This window comes from Helicoverpa armigera, chromosome 11 (genome assembly GCF_030705265.1).
Source record: "Helicoverpa armigera isolate CAAS_96S chromosome 11, ASM3070526v1, whole genome shotgun sequence".
Taxonomy (NCBI): Eukaryota; Metazoa; Arthropoda; class Insecta; order Lepidoptera; family Noctuidae; genus Helicoverpa; species Helicoverpa armigera.
Genome location: NC_087130.1, coordinates 7,021,955 through 7,040,364, shown reverse-complemented (window position 1 = coordinate 7,040,364; position 18,410 = coordinate 7,021,955). Strand labels below are relative to the sequence as shown.

The following is an 18,410-nucleotide window of genomic DNA, read 5'->3' as shown; positions in this document are numbered from 1 at the left end:
TAATTCTTGTGCTAATATAAATTGCAACAAATAGTTAAAAAGGTCTCCCACAGATCAGATCAGATCTTATTTTCATCTTTTTTATTCCCTTTATATTTCTTATTTACGTTATTTATTACATAGAATCATGGAGTCTTTATAAAATAAACGTGGTTTTTCAATGGCTAGTCTATTTATTACCAATTAGAAAGTAAGTCTTATAAGTACCAAGTACCTACCAAAGATTGATCAAAGTTCAAACTTGAATGTAAACAGGGGCCCGATTCTGCTAAGTTAATAATGTCAAAATTAAATTGCAATAGCAGTTTTAACCCTAGCGTGCATTCTGCTACTAATATAAAACCAATCGTATTCCAATTTTTTTTTTTTTCTCAATCCTGCTTAGCACAGCAATCTGTTTTTCCACATTTAGCTGTTATTTTCTTTGACCTCAGCCTGAGTGTGTCTTTAATTTAAAGAGGGGTCCATTGACTTCACTCTTTATAATGTTGGAAAACGGTTTTTGAGGGAGGGAACACTGTTTCTCCTCAGTCTTGAGTGCTGAACGCTGCCAGTGCCTGTTAGTTTAGTAGCTGAGGCATTTACATGTTTCGATAACTTGGTCTGATACTTGGAACTTCTGATGGAGATTTCTTGTTTCACCGTATTAAGATTTAGATCTCGTAAAATATATTTATTGCTGATGCATTTAGGCATGTTATACATGCACCTAATGCTCTTGGTTTGGAATCTTTCCAAGATATCAATATTGCTGCTGGATGCTGTGCCCCATAGTTCGATGCCGTACGTCCATACTGGCTTGAGGATTGCTTTGTAGATTAGCATTTTGCTTTCATTAGACAGTTGGGATTTTTTGCCTACCAACCAATACAAGCTTCGGAATTTTGTATCCAGTTGCTTCCGCTTAGTCCAGATGTGACTTTTCCATGTCAGTCTCCTATCTAAGTGCATACCGAGATACTTGACGTTGTCAGAGTGCGGTATTTGCTCTCCGTTAAGGGTAACTGGTGGGCAATCGCCTTTTCTAAGAGTGAAGGTGACATGGACCGATTTACTGTTGTTTGCCTTTATTCTCCATAACCCTAGCCATTCTTCAATTTCTATGAGATGCCTTTGTAGCGTTGCTGATGCGGATGCAGCCTCGGTGTTCACCGATAATATAGCAGTATCATCTGCATACGTGGCTATCATAGTATCTTCTTTTATTGGTATATCAGCAGTAAATATGAGGTGTAGAACTGGGCCTAAAATACTGCCCTGTGGGACTCCTGAGCTAATGTCATATAGCTCTGATGTTTCATTTTGAACTTTTACCTCAAAGCACCTTTTATTTAAGTAGCTTGCCAAAATGGAGTAGAATGAGTGTGGTAGCTGATTTTTTATTTTGTAAAGAAGACCCATGTGCCAAACCCTGTCAAAGGCCTGACTTATGTCCAAGAAAACTGCTGAACAAAACTGCTTGTTTTCAATAGTTTGGCTTATGGTGTTTGATATTCTATGCCAAATTGGTGTTCTGGGAGAATTTCTTCTAAGTGGGCGTACATTCTGTTGAGTATTATTTGCTCAAAAAGTTTACCCAAGAGAGGGAGGAGACTAATAGGTCTGTATGATAAGGTTTCCTCTACTGGTTTGCCCGGTTTAGGCACCATTACCACCTGTGCTATCTTCCACTGGGATGGGAAATGGCTCAGTCTTAGGCATGAATTAAAGAGCATCACCAGAAACATTATGCCCTTCTTCGGGAGGTTCTTTATTAGGGTCGAATCAATTTGATCATACCCTGGCGCTTTTCCAGTGGGTAGTGATATAATTTCTCTAGAAATTTCTTTAGGGGTTGCTGCTCTTAGTGGTAGGCATAATTGGTTGGGTGATTGAAGGAAATCCCTAATTTCTTTATCCTTTTCTTCATTCCTAGTCTCAAGAGGGGTGAAGACATCTTTGAGGTGAACAGCAAAAGCTGTCGCTTTTTCATAATTTGATCTGGCCCAGGTGTTATCTCTTTTTTTGATTGGCGGGATGTGGTTTACTGGTCGTTTGAGGTTTTTAGTCGCGCGCCACAGTGAATAATTAGTGTCTTTGTTAGGAGTCAGGCGAGTTAAGTAGTTTTGAAAGCTGAGATTTTCATAGTCGCTAATCATTTTCTTCAATTCCTCTGAGGCTCTATTTAATTTGGTTTTATCCGAAGGATATCTAGTCCTATGCCACTCTTTCCTTAATTTTCTCCTCGCTAGTGCTTTCATTACTACTTTCTTTGGATATTCTCTATGAGGGCGATTTGTATTTTTTGTAGGGGTTGTTTTGATGGCTGCCATATGAATTATGTAGTTGAATTTTTCAATACTGTTTTCAATATCCTCTGTTGTTTTCAATTTAATGTTTAGTTCTAGGTTTTGAGAGATGATGTCCTTGTATTTGTCCCAATCAGTGTTTTGATTGTATATTCGTGTCGATGGCTCAGAGGGCGATAGCGTGTCTTGGTGGGCAGTAAACTGCAGCAATAGTTGTATCTGAATTTTTGTAATTTAATTTGATCATAGTTGCTTGAATTTTATCTGTTTTGTATGGGTTTAAGGCATAATGCTTGATATTTTTTCTCACTATAACCGCAGTCCCACCGTGTGAATTTCCAGAAGGGTGGTCAGTTCTATAGGTTGTGTAGTTTTTAAATGTGATGTATGACCTCGGAGTTAGTCTTGTTTCGGAAATCAAAGCTATGTCAATTTTCTCCATAATCGTATTCCAATGACATTCGTTTGGTTTGCGATTGGTCTGCCATTTTCCATCATAAATAATATGAAGACAATTATTGAATCACACAAACGAATAAAAACGTTTATTTAAATGAAAAAATTGCGGAATGCCACATACGCTTCAATGGTAATTGAGTCGTGATTGGATCTCAGTCGGATGTGAATGGTATGTCGCTTAAGTAAAATTAGTAGAATCGCGCTCCAGAAATATATAAGGTTTAAAATTGATTTTTGTCAGCCACTAATATGGAAATGGTTTATATTTTGGATAAACCACGATACCTTCCACTGGAACAAAAGTAAAGCTCTTGGTCCCTTTATTTCTTAGAATATTGCAAGCCAAAGCCTTTTTAAATGTACTTCTTTTAAACTTAACTGGCAAATTGTGGGTCTCAATAAAAAATTAAAACATTTTGATATGTTTTATTTACATCAACTGGTTTTTATTTATACACATTTACAATATCTCATTCTATACCTTGGATAACTCTTCAATATACAAGGACATTCGAACTTGTTCTACATGCATTTTTAAGTTCTTATACCAATTCACATATCTTAAATTAGCAAACTGATCTATTTCTTGATTATACAATGGCGACACATTTTTGGCATCGCAACTATATTGATTCTCAATCTCATTATCTATTGTTTCATTGGAGGATGTTGACTTAAATGAGACTTTTCGATGTTTTTCTCGGCCAGGCGTTACTAATTCCCGTCCAGCCATACATTTGTCAGTTTCTTGACTAATGCTTGTTTTTCTTTGTTTACGCATAGTTCTTTTCTTATTTACCACTTTTGTAGCTTTATTAGTAGTATGCTTTTGTGAAGTATTTTCAATTTCATATCCATAATTATGGTGCTGTGGGGGATGACTTTTCTTTGTTTTGTATTTTCTGGATTGAAAAGATGTTGGAAGCCCTGCTTCTAACAACGGTTTTAAAGATTCGTTATATTCTAAATCAGATAATTCATGAGTGTGTAACAATTTATCTGGCGCATCTGAATGGGTTTCCAGAGGTGCCTCATGTTTTATGTTAGTATTACATGTTTCTTTTGTACATACCTTTACATTCTGATTCTTTGAATGTTTAATATCAATGCTTTCTATATTTTCATTTGTATTCAAATTTATAGATTCCTTGGTTTGCATACTTAAGTTTAGAGCACATTCATTATTGTTATCTTGAGTTAAACTTTCTTTGTGTGACTTAAAACAAGTTAGTAAATCATCAAATGATTCAATTTCGATTTCTTTTGTTTCTTGAAATGACTTGCATAATGCCTCAAAACTTTCTGTTTCTTCATCATTTTTAGATTTTCTATTTGTTAATTTGTCTATGACTTTAGCACACACTTCATTTTTTTCAATGCCCTTATAGCATAATGTATCAATGCAATCATCACAATTGTCAAGATCTATGTTTTCTTCGTCCCAAAAATTCTTAAACACCAAACCATTTATAGATCTAATCATTTTTTTAAATGTTGACTCTTCTTGTCCTTCACTAAGGATAGTGACAGCAGTACCATAAGATCCAAATCTTCCAGCCCTTCCAATTCTATGCAAGTATGTTTGCCAATCATAAGGAGGCTCAAAATTTATAACTAAATCTACATTGGATGCATCAATACCTCTAGCTGCTAAGTCGGTAGATATTAATATTCTACACTTATAATCTTGTAGCATTTTTAGAGCATCTAGACGATCAGTTTGTTCCTGTTGACCATGTAATTTCTCTGCAGGCCACTTTTCACGCAACAACATCTGACATAAACCTCTTACTCTTACTTGGTAATTGCAAAAGATCAAACATTGTTTAAAATTCTTTTTTGATAATATTTTAAGCAGTTCATCAAATCGGTTTTTAGTTTGTCTTACAATATTTGAGTTACTTTTAACTGTTAGTATTAATTGTTTGATTCCTATGAGTACTGTTGTGCTGTCAGGGCAGATGTGTTGAGCATTCTGAACATATTTAGTCATAACAGATTTTAATACTTGAGGATAAGTGGCGCTACTCATTATGACTTGCTTTTCTTTAGGTAATACTGAAAATATATAGTTAATGTCTGCTTGAAAATTCTTATCCATTAATTTATCTGCTTCATCAAGAACCAGTAATCGAACAGCTGATATATCCATGTGATTTGCTTGGATCAAATGCCTTAGTCGCCCAGGACTTCCGACAACAACATGCACTTTGTTTTTTAATTTAGCTATGTCTTCATGAACAGGCAATCCACCTATTACAACTTCAACATTCAAATCTGTAACAATGTGAGAAATTATAAATACAAAAGCTTACATATTATTATACATTTTGCAATTCACAACATAAGAGAAAATAAAATACATGATAAATTGTACATTCTTTAATGAGTTTGTATCACATATTAGTATGTAACAGATGACCAGCACTTACTTTTGTAATGTGATCCAATTTGTGTGATGACATTGGATATTTGTGATGCAATCTCTCTAGTTGGGGCTAAGATAATAGTCTGCAAGCCTTTCTTCAAGTCCAGTTTTTCCAGGGCTATTACTGTAAAAACTGCTGTTTTACCAGTGCCTGACTTAGCTTCAAGTATTAGATCTGAAAGTTTTTAATTTCTTTTGTCATTAGGTACCATAATTATCTTGTCATCATATTATTTAGGCAAATAAAAATTATAAAGGAAGAAACTAACTCAATGATATCAGTCAAATGAGCTAGCAACTATAAACTATTCTATCTGCACTAATATTGTAAAGAGGAAACATTTTTTAATGTAAAGTCTTCGAAACTGCTGAATCGATTTGAACAATTCTTTCACTGTTGAGAAGATGCCCTGTCCCCGAGGGAGACAGCTATGTTTTTTTGGAGTTCAAGCAGAACTTTCCCCAGTAAGAAAGCAACTAGTTACATATAAAAATAAATTTAAAAAAACACAGGCACCACTTACCGAAACCACATTTTCCTAAAGGTATAGCGTGTAGCTGAATAGGAGAAGGTTTATAAAAACCGCAATTAGTCAAACCATCCAAAGTATTTGGCGAAAGCAGCATCGTTTCAAAGGTAACATCTTCCGAAATTTGAACGTCTCGAGTTCTCAACCCCTCATTAATATTATGGGCGAGAACCATTGTAATTTATTTTGAGTATCAACAAGATTGTGAATACAGAGCAAGAGCACACCTCAGGCACGTAAGAAAATCTGCACTAATATTATGAAGAGGAAAACTTTGATTTATTATATATAGGATAAAGTAAGTTTTTATCACGAGAATACGTTTAATTCGAGCTCAATTTACACTAGCAAAATATCAAATTAGAACCGGAGATAATAATCCCATTTAATTTTCATATTGTAAACCGGCGCTCTCTTCGTTTCAATAAACTATTCGATTTGTCATTGTCAAAAATATGAAAATGTCAAAAAAGCAATAAGTAGAATGACGACAAACGATCCATTTCACGGATAAAATACGGCTCCCATCTCTAATATTAAAAGGCGCAAGGTGGCAGACAATAGCTAAACAATTACAAAGCAAGGTGCAAATGGTTTTTACAAAAAGGATCCCTACTATTTGGTCGAAGCCATCTATTTACTCGATAAACTAAAACTTTGATTTCTTAGGCGCTCCCTAGACGGTCAATGAAATTGCGCAATATTACGCATTGTGGCAGTCGTCTTTTCGGAGTGTAGAATTAATATTCAAAATTGCACTCAAAACAATAACCTTAATTTCACGGCATTTACGGTAAATTCTGCTCAATACATCATACTTTCAGCCAAAAGACGTCAACTGTTGGACAAAGGACTGCGCTCCGTTAAGGTTCACACTTCACTGTTTGTTTTGCACAATATGTACGTAACTTTGCCCAATTTCATTGATCGTCTAGGGAGCACCTAACAAGGACCGAGTGGTGCTTACTGCTTTTGGTTTTCTGTTTTTATTACATCTGTGGAAGACGTTATGTATGTGGATTGTGCTAGGGTGGTTTCTGAACGGATTTTTGTGAAATGGCGAATTTGTGATTCTTGTGGATCAATTTATATTTTATTTGAATAACAATTTTATATGGAAAATATGCAGTATTGTGAACTATATCATTCTGTGAATTGTATTTAAAATAAACCATATCTGTTAGTAACTCTGTTCATAATATGATACACGGAACCAGTTGATTGCATTTTTGTCAAGTGTTAGGTTTCCTCGCGAAACAAAATCTACATAGGTAGGCACCGTTTTCAATCATTATTATAAGTATTGCGTTGTAGTTTGTCTACTATGTTAGAATTATACATAAATCGATACTTCCCACTACTTTATCTATATATAAGACCCACATACTTACATTCATTCCAATTCATATGTAGGTCATAAAAATAATACACAAAGTATTATACCTGATATTGGTCTAACTTTTACAAACCATCTCAGAAACAGGAAAATCAGTGCAGCTTCTGTTATTTTCTATTGATAATGATTAAATTCCAGTCAGTTTTATAAATTGTACAGTTAGTATTCTAGAGATACAATTTGTATTGAAAATTCAACTTTGCTAAGTTTAGCAATAAAAGCAAGCTAGGTACGAAATTTTCCTAAGTGAAATGCAAGAAAGAATATGGATGAGAGCAAATACACTTTATTTTAGGATATAACTATGAATAATAACTGTGGTGGAGTTGGGGCTGGAGCAGTTGGCGGAGGAGGTGGTGCTTATGATGCTAAGATAGCCGGCTTGTACGACCTGCTCGACACTCTCGGCTCAGGGCACTTTGCAGTGGTCAAACTAGCCCGCCATGTCTTCACTGGGGAAAAAGTTGCTGTTAAAGTTATTGATAAAAGTAAACTGGATGATGTTTCTAAATCACATTTATTCCAAGAGGTAAGGCATATAATATTAACTGTTCTAGTTCTTATGAATGATTGTTAAATTGATTATCAAACAAGGAGATAACATTCAACGGTTCAGTAGCACATATAGTTCATTTACTTCTGGTACCACAGTTATTTCTTCTTTTTATGTACCACTCCCATGTATTCTCCCTATGAACTATGAACTTCCTTATGTACTACCCCCTATAAATACTTAAGGTACTCCCCTTATACACATAGTACTTTATCTTCATAGCTGGATTAGCCGATTTTGTCATTTGGAATTGTTATACTACATGTTGTCCCTGTTGGAAGCCGACCCCAACATAGTGGGGAAAAAAGGCTTGGAGGATGATGTTGTCCCTGTTATTGTTGCAGGTTCGCTGTATGAAGTTAGTCCAGCACCCTAATGTAGTGCGTCTGTATGAAGTTATAGACACACAAACTAAACTATATTTAATACTAGAGTTAGGCGATGGTGGTGACTTATATGATTATATTATGAGACATGAATCTGGTTTGTCTGAATCTCTTGCTCGTGATTACTTCCGTCAAATTGTTCGTGCAATTTCATATTGTCATAGGTAATAAGATTTTTATATTAAACATATTTTTTAAACTGATTGCAGATAATTTACTTACAAATGTTTTTTTTCTCAGGTTACATGTTGTGCATCGAGATTTGAAACCAGAAAATGTAGTATTCTTTGAAAAACTAGGTGTAGTGAAATTAACTGACTTTGGATTTAGTAATAAGTTTTGTCCTGGTCAGAAATTGGAAACTTCATGTGGCTCTTTAGCTTATTCAGCCCCAGAAATTCTTCTTGGTGACTCGTATGATGCACCTGCAGTTGATGTGTGGTCACTGGGAGTGATACTATACATGCTTGTATGTGGCCAGGCTCCCTTTCAAGAAGCTAATGACAGTGAAACATTGACTATGATTATGGATTGTAAATACACTATTCCTCAACACATATCCAATTCATGTAAAAGGTATGATTACAGTTGGTAATATGTTTAGTCTGTTTTAATTAAGAAAATTTATGCTCGTTTACGTCCTGGTGATATCTGTGATTGCAACATGTAGTTTTCAAAGAACAACTTTGATACTTCCATCACTGAGAAATGCATATATACCTACATAATCTAGTAAAGTAATAAAGTTAATTTCCAATTCAGTGTAGTTACTGAACACACAACCACATAAGTTCTTTAATCTATTTTAGAAATAAAACAAATATTATCAAGTAAATATCAATTGCTTTACATTGATGACCTTCCAGAGCTAGGAGGTCAACCAACATTAATGAATATGTACATTTGAATGACATACACTATATTCATGTTTCATTAATTTAAATAAACATCTGAATTATTTATTTTAAATTCCAGGCTTATAGGTAGAATGTTAGTAAGGGAACCAGAAAAACGAGCCACTTTGTCGGAGATAGCCACTGATCCATGGGTTACTGCTGGTGAAGGGGTCACAGTCGAGGACTTTGACACTCCTTTAGTGGCTAAGGAACAGCTTTCTGAAGATGATCGCTCAGCTATAGTTCAAAGAATGGTGAATGGCACCATTGCATCCAAAGAGCAGATCTTGGAGGCTCTAGAGAAAAATGAATACAATCACATTACAGCTACCTATTATCTTTTGGCTGAAAGAAAACTAAGATCTAAAAGGTAACATTATATCTATAAGTAACTAATCATAGATTAAAACCCGCTAGGGTAACCCATAAAATAAGAATACCACCTGTTTCAATGTCTTTATTACAATAAAGTATAACTATGATGTGCTGTGAAGGCTGCACGCTGTGTAAAGGATGGCACAATACAACATCTTGAAACCCAGAAACCCCACAAAATTTACTATAGTAATATTTTTCGGTCATTGCAAACTAAAGCCTATGTTTACCGGGAATAATGTATGTAGCTTGTAGTGAATTTTTCAAATAGGTACTGATTTGTAAACCATTTCTTTTAAGTTTAGGTGAAGTCGTTTTGTTATTATTGAGTAAATGTTTAAGTATTTTTTAAGTGTCTGCTTTATATTTGGGTTAGATATTTAAAAAAATAAATAACACAATTTTATATTCAGGTTTAAAAATAAAATATTGTTTTCCGCAGACAAGAGGCGACACTGCGAGCTCGGCGGCCCGAGGCGCTGAGCGTGGCCCGCGCCAGCCCCGCCGCCGCGCCCGCGCCCGCGCCGCAGCGCTGCCTGCTGGCGCCGCCGCTCTCCGCCGCGCCGCGCACCCCGCAGGACGTGCCGCCGGTCAGTGTCCGCCGCCGCCGCGCGCGTGAGCGCTACCGAGTGCTCACACAACATTATGTCATTGATATGTTCACAGCGTTCCCGGAAGTGCAGTATCGTCCGCGAAGAAGAAGATGACGAGGAGGGCGCCGTCGCCGGCGGCTGCGGCGGGCGCGTGGTGGACGCGCGGCGCGGCTCGCGCTCCGAGGGCCGCCTGCACCTCGCCGCCCGCGCCGCGCACCCCGCGCCGCCCGCGCAGCCCGCGCCGCGCTCCGCCCACCTCGCCGATAACCTCACCAAGGTCAGAACTCTGTCGCGACTCCCGGCTCTGTCGACCGATGCCCGGAAAATGCGACCGACCGAATTATGCCTTGCCGTAGGTGAACTTGGATGACGAAGGCAGTGCGGAATCGACGGCGCGCGGCGCTCCGCCGCCGGCGCCCCCGCCCGCTCGCCGACAGCGCCTCGAGTGCCGCCGGCGCCGCGCCCGCGCCGGCTCCTGTTCCTCCTCAGATCTGTCCGACGACGATTCCGAAAAAAAGAAGCGCGCCGCGGAACACGCTGACGGACCGCCGGAGCGCGCTCGCCGCGACTCGCACGACGACTCCAGCGACAGCCAGGAGCGCGGCGGCGGCGCCGGGCGCTGGGCGGCGGGCGGGCGGCGCGCGCCGGCCTCGGCGCCGGCGGCGGCGGAGCGCGGCGGCGGCGGCGCGGCGGGCGACGGGCGCGGGCGGGCGGCGGGCGCGGCTGGGGCCGGCGGCGGCGGGCGGCGCGCAGGAGTCGCGGCTGCGGGAGTCGCGCTCGCTGAACCGCATCGCGGAGGTGGAGGAGGCGAGCGGCGGCGCGCGGTGGGCGGGCGGCGGGCTGGTGGCGCTGTGCGGGCGGCCGCTGCTGCGCCTGCTGGCGGCGGCGCGGCCCCCGCCGGCCACGCGGCGGCTGCACGGCCTGTGCTAGCCGCGTGCCCGCGACCGCGCTGCTTAGGGCCGACGCCTCATGTTCCCGCCGATCGTCGTCTTTTTGGGCAGTTTTGGAGATTATTTATTCCGCCGGCGGTCCCTGCGATATCACCACCGCTCGATCGACGGTGATCGATTTCCGGATATTTATTTGAAGTACCATTGATGGACATTTTGTGCCCTAGTCGTCGCTACTTTAATCGCGTCTAGAGGAAAAGTATTATCGTCCGAGTTATCATCGAAGTGAATAAGAATTAAAAGCTGTAAACGGAATTCTACTATCTCAAAATAAGAGACCGTCGTTATCGGTTTTATGCTGTCTGGTATTTGAAATGTTTTTACTCATTGTATTTTTATAAAGAAAATCCTAACAGGTAAACAGGGTTTCAAATGGTTCAGTTTAAGCGTAAATTCAAATTCATGAGCGATAATGGTAACACGATAACGAAGGATAACAAACTGTTTTACTTCTAGTAGTACATTATCTATTGACTGATTCACTTTCATTATCATGATTATTCTTGACTATTCGAAATATGTAACAGGGTTTTAAATATTTGTTTGATCAACCAAAAAGTTTTATCTCATCACTCACTTCACTACTGTTTTACACCTTACACCTTGAAATGACTGCCGGAGTTTATATAATACTGGTTTTGTTTGTACCATATTTATGACAGATACAAGTAATCAAATACCACCAACACAACTTGTAGCTATATCATTGTACCTACATCTCTTATCGCCCATCAAAACTCACTTGACTCACATTCAAAAGTACACCCTCCTTGTTTCTAATACATATGGTTACAATAGCTTGTAGCCTTTTCAAAATTTAATGATAACATCGCGACTTCATATCATCGAATAAGTACTTATTTCGATTGCTACCATTTTTACTAATAAGACCATTGTACAGCTTGAGACAAACAATTAGAAAGAGTTGCTGATTGCTGTTGTTGAGGACACGCGCTCCTCGTTTAGAACTCTCACATGTTCGACGCGGGGAGCGGGACTTTTTATTTTTAGGGTTCCGTAGTCAACTATTTAAATATGCCATGTCTGTCGGTCTGTCTGCGGCTTAGCACAGAGACTCTACGTACTAGGATGCTTAAATATGGAATACACAATATTTAACGACAAAAATAAACTTAATTACCTATGGCACTTTGTGCTAAGTCCCCACGGCTACAAATCATCCTGCATAAAACTAGTTTAAGCTGACTGTTCAATTTATAGAAAGATCATAATATAAATCAAATCCAAGACAAAGAGATTTTTATAGCTTGATGTTTAACCGTGTGTACATGATTCGGAGTAGCTCATTGGAAATAAAAACTAAAACCCGTTTTGATGGCGATATTAATTTTTATACGGAGAGTTATTTAATAAATTCCTCCAAAAGTAATATTTTCACTTAACTATAGATCTTATGTTTATTTTGTTATTTATATTATTTACCTTCATCAAAACAACAAAATATTTTGACTTCATTATTTTTGACACAAATCGGTTTCTGTCGTGCATGCTTATGTTTGATAGGTTTCACGTTTCTCAATCAATTGAAAGTTTTACGGAACCACACACTTACTTACAACTGGTTTTGCATCCTTAATTGACTCTCATAATTAAAATATAATATAATCTAATTGTAAAGGGTTACTATCTGGCTTACCTTCATTGTACAAGGTTTTAATTGCCAATATAGCTATATCATAACCAGAAAAAAAAATTGAAATATAAATATACATTGTATCTTTCTCGTACTAATTATTAGATCCCTTCTTTAATACTTAGATTTTTGTAATATTTATACGCAAACTGGTAAAAAATTAAGCTCTTAGATCATTAGAGGTTTTTGTTATAATAATCGTTAGGTTTTGTCGCCAAAAATTATAAGCAGCGCAAGAGCTTAGAATTTTATCCAACACTGTGTATTTTAAGCACATATGTTTTGAATTTGACTTACGAAATATTTTTTACATAATTTTCTTAAGACTTCCTGTATCTGTATATTTTACTACCTCGTATTCCAGAATGTTATTTATTTCTATGTAGGTATAGATAGACCTTTAAAAAGCATAAAAAGTAAAATGTAACAGTAAAATAAACAAATAAAATTAAAACATAGAATAAGATCCTGAAACATAACAAAAACACGCCCAAAAGTCTTTCATAAATCTCGCTAACTGTACCACAATGAGTTTAATAACATTCTGGAAGATATTGCCATGATGAATACTTTACACATGTGTTATTGTGATTGTAAAACTTTTATCCTACAACAGTAGCCTGTAGTAGTATCAGTAAACCTCGAAATCTTATCTAAGGTGAATGCTTCAACTGCTACTGTTATATGTCATAGAACACTGTGTAGCGGATGGTTTTTTTAAGCACGAATTATACCGCATGTAAACCGAAGCGAGCTGCAAAATAGGTACACGAGAAACAGCTCCAAGCCTGTGTCCAAGCGTGGGTCTTCCAGAGTAATTGGCCCACCAAAACTGTGATTGCGAGTCTCTCTCGTTTCGCATGAATCAATACCTTCGCGTAGTAAACTTTGTCTTGTGGTTAATTTCATACGACGTTGAACTCGTCGCATCTGTTAAAATCTTGATGAGTGTCTCAAGTAACTGCTTAACATATTTACCTTCCTATATTATTTGAGACGAAACTTCACGTTAAGAACAATAATTAAATTCCATATTCCTCAAAATCAATGAATAAGCGCTTTGTATTCTTAAGTCATCCTAAATGTATGTCTCAGGTACCTTTAATATAGACAAAATACGCGCTGCGCCCAATTAATGCAAATAAAAAGATCTATGAATAGCTTAACAGTCTCACCTGTACCTAACTCTCAAAAAGTTGACGCATTTCATAAATGTTTAGCTATATTAGATTGTGCAAATAAAAATGTTTATAATTTGTAGAGTATAAATATGCATCTAGAGAATGTTTTTTTTTTAAAGTAAGTTAATGTTGTGTATTTAAAAATCTATGTACATATTTAAATTGTTGTAAATAAATAGTCTATTTCAAATATAACATAATTAAGTAACTTTTAGTTATTATAAAAAAGCAATGTCGCATACAATATTTTACTAGGTTGACGTTGTGAAAATAACTACACTATAAAGTTGGTTCATTTGGCACTTTTGATAGTGGTGCTCTAAGTTTGCAATAATTATACCCAGACCAAAGATTTAAAGAAATTGTGTGTTAATGCATTTCCTATTCTTGTGCTGTTCGGTGCCAACTTAAATATAAATTGTATAATTATGGTAAAATTCAGATGTGTGTGAACCACTGTTTTCCTAGTATATTTTGTGTCGGTGCTTGTTATTTAAATAATGGTCGAGATTAATTAATATTTGGAGATATTATTAAAAGTATAAAAGTAAAAATCAATAAAATCCTTATTTATTTATTATCATGTCAATCACGGAATCCAAAGGGTGACAGAAGAGGAATTATCTGTCTTATATTTTTTATTTCAGAAATTGAACTTGTGGAAACCATAGCTATAGTTCGACTAGAAAAAAGACTAGTTTAGAATACATTTGTGAACAGTTAACTTTAAATTTAAACTGCTTTATATATTTGAAGTAATTTTCTTAACTTTTGTGATTGTAGCCGCCTTTGGACAAGCAAAGCTTTTTATTGACTTGACAAGATCTGTAGAAAAAATGCTCGAGCTCGAACTCGAAGTAAGTTGAGTACCTACTTCAGAAATGCAAAGTTAATTAATCGTCCCGATCTCTATCGTCGTGCCATCAACATATTTATAACGCCCGTATACATTGAAACGAATAAAATAAGCCCAAACGCGAGGTATCTACTACGCAGTCAAGGACTTCCCTCAACTACCTTTTGTAATGTATCATCGAACTCTAGTCGGCTCCGTTATCTCATCATCATCATCATCAGTAGCCTTTTTACATCTAAGATGATTTAAGCTATCTCGTTATCTCATCAAGTCATTAATAAATCGATAATTTAGTGAGGAAAACACTTTTTTTTGTAGGAAGATTGAAAAATTGTGGGCACTATTCGTGCCCACATATGTATATACTCTCTTGCGAACTTCTACGTACCCCTATATCTATCCCAATATGCTCATAGGTATATACACCCCCCTTTGTGCTCCCTTACGTACCTACTCCAATGTACTGTGTCCTTGTGTACATACCTATATTCTCTCCCTGTACCTGAATATCGGATGGTGTGCCCACAACCCTTTTGGAGGGCTGGGTCTGCTCCCGCCTCAGGCATGAGTTGAAAGTCCATAACAAGTAGTAAATGACGGAGATTTTTTTTCGATGTCTGTAAATCAATCAAGCTAAATGGCACTATGCAAGAGAAAGCTCTCTTCTGTGGTCTCATCCCGCTAGCGTTTACGAGTGCGCACAATAAAGCGCTAAAGTTGCGCAACCGTGACGTTAGCGTCGCGATTTTCTTGTTCTAGAGGTAAAAATGGTGGTGGGAGTGGCTAAAATTAACCGACTGAAGTTCTGTAAAACAGTGCTTTTAGGGCGCCAATTACACACCTCGCATCACCTAAATCATAATAGTAGCAGTATGCCCGCTAAGGTTAAAACTTGCTATTCAGATTCAGTAGCTATCCAATTGCCAGAATCATGCCCCAGTCTATTACAAACAATGGAATATCAGTTAATATCTTATAGTTGTTCAGATACAGTCAGGTTAAGCAAGAAGAGACAATTTATGACAGTGTTATTTGATTTATTTATTTTTGCTAGTTATACATTGGTAAAAATATTTAATGCTATGAAACAATTTGACTTAGCATTTGGTTTGTAACAATAAATTCACGCATAACAGATGCAGGGGAACTAATGAAAGATTTATGTAGTTCCCAAATGATAAGCTACTTGATAGTTTGTAGCTAAAAAAATTGCATTACATGCATTAGTTATGTGTTTGAGAGAAACAGTTAACCTGATGCAAAGCTTGGAAATGAACCAGTAGTACTTTATCTTATGTTCCTAAGAAATAAAAATTTCCTACAATATTTTACACTTGATCAAGTTAAACTATGTAGTAAAAAATTAAGCAATTTTCTGTCATATGAATTCAGTAGATGACTAATTACATAGAAATAAAAACTTTAACCTTTACATTTCAGACAAGGGATACAGGTTTAAAAAAAAATACATTATGCCCAGAAATATAAACAACGAAAATGCATATAAATTTCGCCAAGAAGTCAAAATTAAATGATTAGTTGTATTATAAGATGGGCATAAACCACTTACCTAAACCAAGACAATCAGTAAAACTAGCCTTAATAATACCAAAAGCAAGTTTAACTTTTTAAAGGCCACAATAATTTAGGTAATATGATAAATAAATGGGTGTTACCCTCTAAATGGGTAATTTGAAGAGCTATATAAAATGAATTCTTACTTATTCACCCAATCTACAATTATTAAATCAAAGTAGCACTTAGCACAAAAGACTGACTCAGACAACAATAAATGCAATTATACATATCTAAGATACACACTAGCATAATATTACTTAAATTGAAGTCAAATAAATTTTGATGCAGGTTGTCATAGCTTATTATATAGGAGGAAATAAAGTGAAATACATTACAATTATAGTGTTGAATTCAAAGTGAGAAATAGGTAGATTGGGTCTATGGAGAAAAGTTTTGTGGGAGAGAAACTAGAAAGTGCTTCCCTCTGGGGGCTGTGACAGCTTCATGTTTTCCTTCAATGTCATGAGACGTCTCAGTTCCTGCAGGACTGTCTTGATAGTGTAATCACGTTGCCATCTAGCAAGAATTGGAACTTGTCTGTTATCCACCTATAACATAAACAGAAACTGTAGCACTTGTGTTATGCTATCAATATCTAATATTTTATAACTCAACACTAGTACTTACAAGTCCAGTCTGACTGTTAACACAGTTCATGTTGATTCTAGAAATAAAGCGAGCAGTTGGAGGTTCATCAGGGTATCTAGTACCACACTCAATTTTAAGTGAATACATCCTATTTTCATAAGGCGTCTGGAAAAGAATGTATAATTTAATGCTCAATAATATTTACAACAAATTAAACTAATTTACAACATTCGATTTTTACCCTAGGGGGGCCAATTATCATTCCAGTCCAATGGGTGAGGGTCATGTCATCATCACTCTCGAGGCCCCATGATATGGTTCCATCGCCCACTCCCTTTTGGCCTTGTTCAAGTTCTTCTAGAAGACGAAAGTTTCGAGGAACAACTGCGCAAAAATAATGTTCATTATAATAATGCAAGACATGTAGAACTTAAGTGCAAAGTAGTTACAGACAGCTGTCAACAAAATAATGAAATGTTTTTTACAAAAACTTACCAACGCCTGATGACGGATTCGCCATGATCACAATTTCACCGGCGCGCACTACCTAGCGAAAAAAGCGTATAGTTTAAGATTTATTAAGCAGGCATTTACCATACAAATCGTTTATTCGCTTTTTATAGCTGAGCCTCCAACAACTAATAACGATAAATGATGAAATTTATTCGCTTAAAATACTTAATTTTTTCACTCAAAGAGAAAAAAAGGAAGGTTAGCAATTTTTTGTTGACTTTGACAAATGTCATTGCTCTCTCTCTTCCTACTCTATGGCAAAAATATGTAAATCAATTTTTATTTTGTCTGAATTAAATAAATATACTCATCGATTAGGCTTTTTATTCTAATTTAAAGCACGAATTTATAAGAATTTGCAAGTTTCTAATTTTTGCAAACCTTGGGCTTGCGGACGAGACAGGTAAAATTGAAACTAGGGGAAAATTGTAAATCGACCCAAGTGGTTGATTGTAAGTGATTTATGAGAAACAATAGAATGTTACATAATAAGCGCTAAATAATCCACTAAAATCTACCGAAGTTGTGCTCTTCTGAATCAACGAATACTATTTTTTTGTGTCAATGCATTACATATGTACAATTATATTATCAGAAACAAAATCCTAATCGTGCTAGCATGAATTAATCATGATATGGTAATCAACTAGAATATAATAAAACAGTTATTTGGATTTTATTGCATAAAAAAACATAATTTTAGTATCAATAAATTACTTTTGTAGGTTTAAAAATATATTAGATTTTTTACTATGGTAGCACAGGCCGAAAATTGACATTTCATTTGCACATAACCTCAAATTTTGATTGAAATTTGTTGCATGGACCATAGAGTATAGTAAATAGATTGGGAATAGAGAACCCACTTCGATTTTTTTCTGCAACCTTCAAACGATTTTTGAAGCGCCATCTGGTATCGTCTGCCGAAACAAATTGTTTATGTGTGCGTACATCCCATTTCACACACATGTATACATCAGTATTGTCTACAGGTTATTCGTCATCTCGACAGACTAAACTCACCATTAAAGTGTCGAGTTGGTGAAACTCGAAATTTGTACATTTATCATGTCGTCAACTCGCCACTCAAGATTTTCATTCGTGTCCAGTTAGTGAAACTTAGATTTTATCACTTTTATGTTTTCGCCAACTGGATACATTGTGTCACAAACATCATCGGCCACTG

At 36.8% G+C, this 18,410-nt stretch overlaps 3 protein-coding genes across 3 annotated transcripts; 1 reads left to right on the top strand and 2 right to left on the bottom strand.

Moving 5' to 3' along the window:
* Positions 1 to 3,158: 3,158 nt before the first annotated feature.
* LOC110379614 (probable ATP-dependent RNA helicase DDX20) lies at positions 3,159 to 6,027 on the bottom strand. Its single transcript, XM_021339351.3, has 3 exons — positions 5,700 to 6,027; positions 5,180 to 5,350; positions 3,159 to 5,024 (listed from the first exon to the last, which is right to left on the bottom strand). The coding sequence occupies exons 1-3, from the start codon at positions 5,878 to 5,880 to the stop codon at positions 3,223 to 3,225; spliced, it is 2,154 nt and encodes a 717-aa protein (XP_021195026.3). The 5' UTR covers positions 5,881 to 6,027; the 3' UTR covers positions 3,159 to 3,222.
* A 667-nt stretch (positions 6,028 to 6,694) lies between these two features.
* On the top strand, positions 6,695 to 12,924 carry LOC110379637 (SNF-related serine/threonine-protein kinase). Its single transcript, XM_049850469.2, is given in 10 exon segments — positions 6,695 to 6,976; positions 7,397 to 7,630; positions 7,999 to 8,204; positions 8,281 to 8,616; positions 9,016 to 9,306; positions 9,754 to 9,901; positions 9,978 to 10,181; positions 10,261 to 10,605; positions 10,608 to 10,653; positions 10,656 to 12,924. Coding segments are annotated over 9 exon segments (1,980 nt in total). The 5' UTR covers positions 6,695 to 6,976; positions 7,397 to 7,405; the 3' UTR covers positions 10,835 to 12,924.
* A 2,637-nt stretch (positions 12,925 to 15,561) lies between these two features.
* LOC110379627 (ubiquitin-conjugating enzyme E2 variant 2) lies at positions 15,562 to 17,461 on the bottom strand. Its single transcript, XM_021339370.3, has 4 exons — positions 17,207 to 17,461; positions 16,953 to 17,095; positions 16,751 to 16,876; positions 15,562 to 16,671 (listed from the first exon to the last, which is right to left on the bottom strand). The coding sequence occupies exons 1-4, from the start codon at positions 17,229 to 17,231 to the stop codon at positions 16,531 to 16,533; spliced, it is 435 nt and encodes a 144-aa protein (XP_021195045.1). The 5' UTR covers positions 17,232 to 17,461; the 3' UTR covers positions 15,562 to 16,530.
* Between the last annotated feature and the right edge of the window lie 949 nt (positions 17,462 to 18,410).

Bases quoted from the DNA above. Each gene is read 5' to 3' on its own strand.
- LOC110379614 (XM_021339351.3), bottom strand. From the start codon at position 5,880: ATGGTTCTCGCCCATAATATTAATGAGGGGTTGAGAACTCGAGACGTT. The intron at 5,351-5,699 runs GTAAGTGGTGCC...AAAAACTTTCAG, and splicing joins TTTAGGAAAATGTGGTTTCG to ATCTAATACTTGAAGCTAAG. The intron at 5,025-5,179 runs GTAAGTGCTGGT...ACATTGTTACAG, and splicing joins AATTGGATCACATTACAAAA to ATTTGAATGTTGAAGTTGTA.
- LOC110379627 (XM_021339370.3), bottom strand. From the start codon at position 17,231: ATGGCGAATCCGTCATCAGGCGTTG. The intron at 17,096-17,206 runs GTAAGTTTTTGT...ATTTTTGCGCAG, and splicing joins GAATCCGTCATCAGGCGTTG to TTGTTCCTCGAAACTTTCGT. The intron at 16,672-16,750 runs GTAAGTACTAGT...TTTATGTTATAG, and splicing joins TTAACAGTCAGACTGGACTT to GTGGATAACAGACAAGTTCC.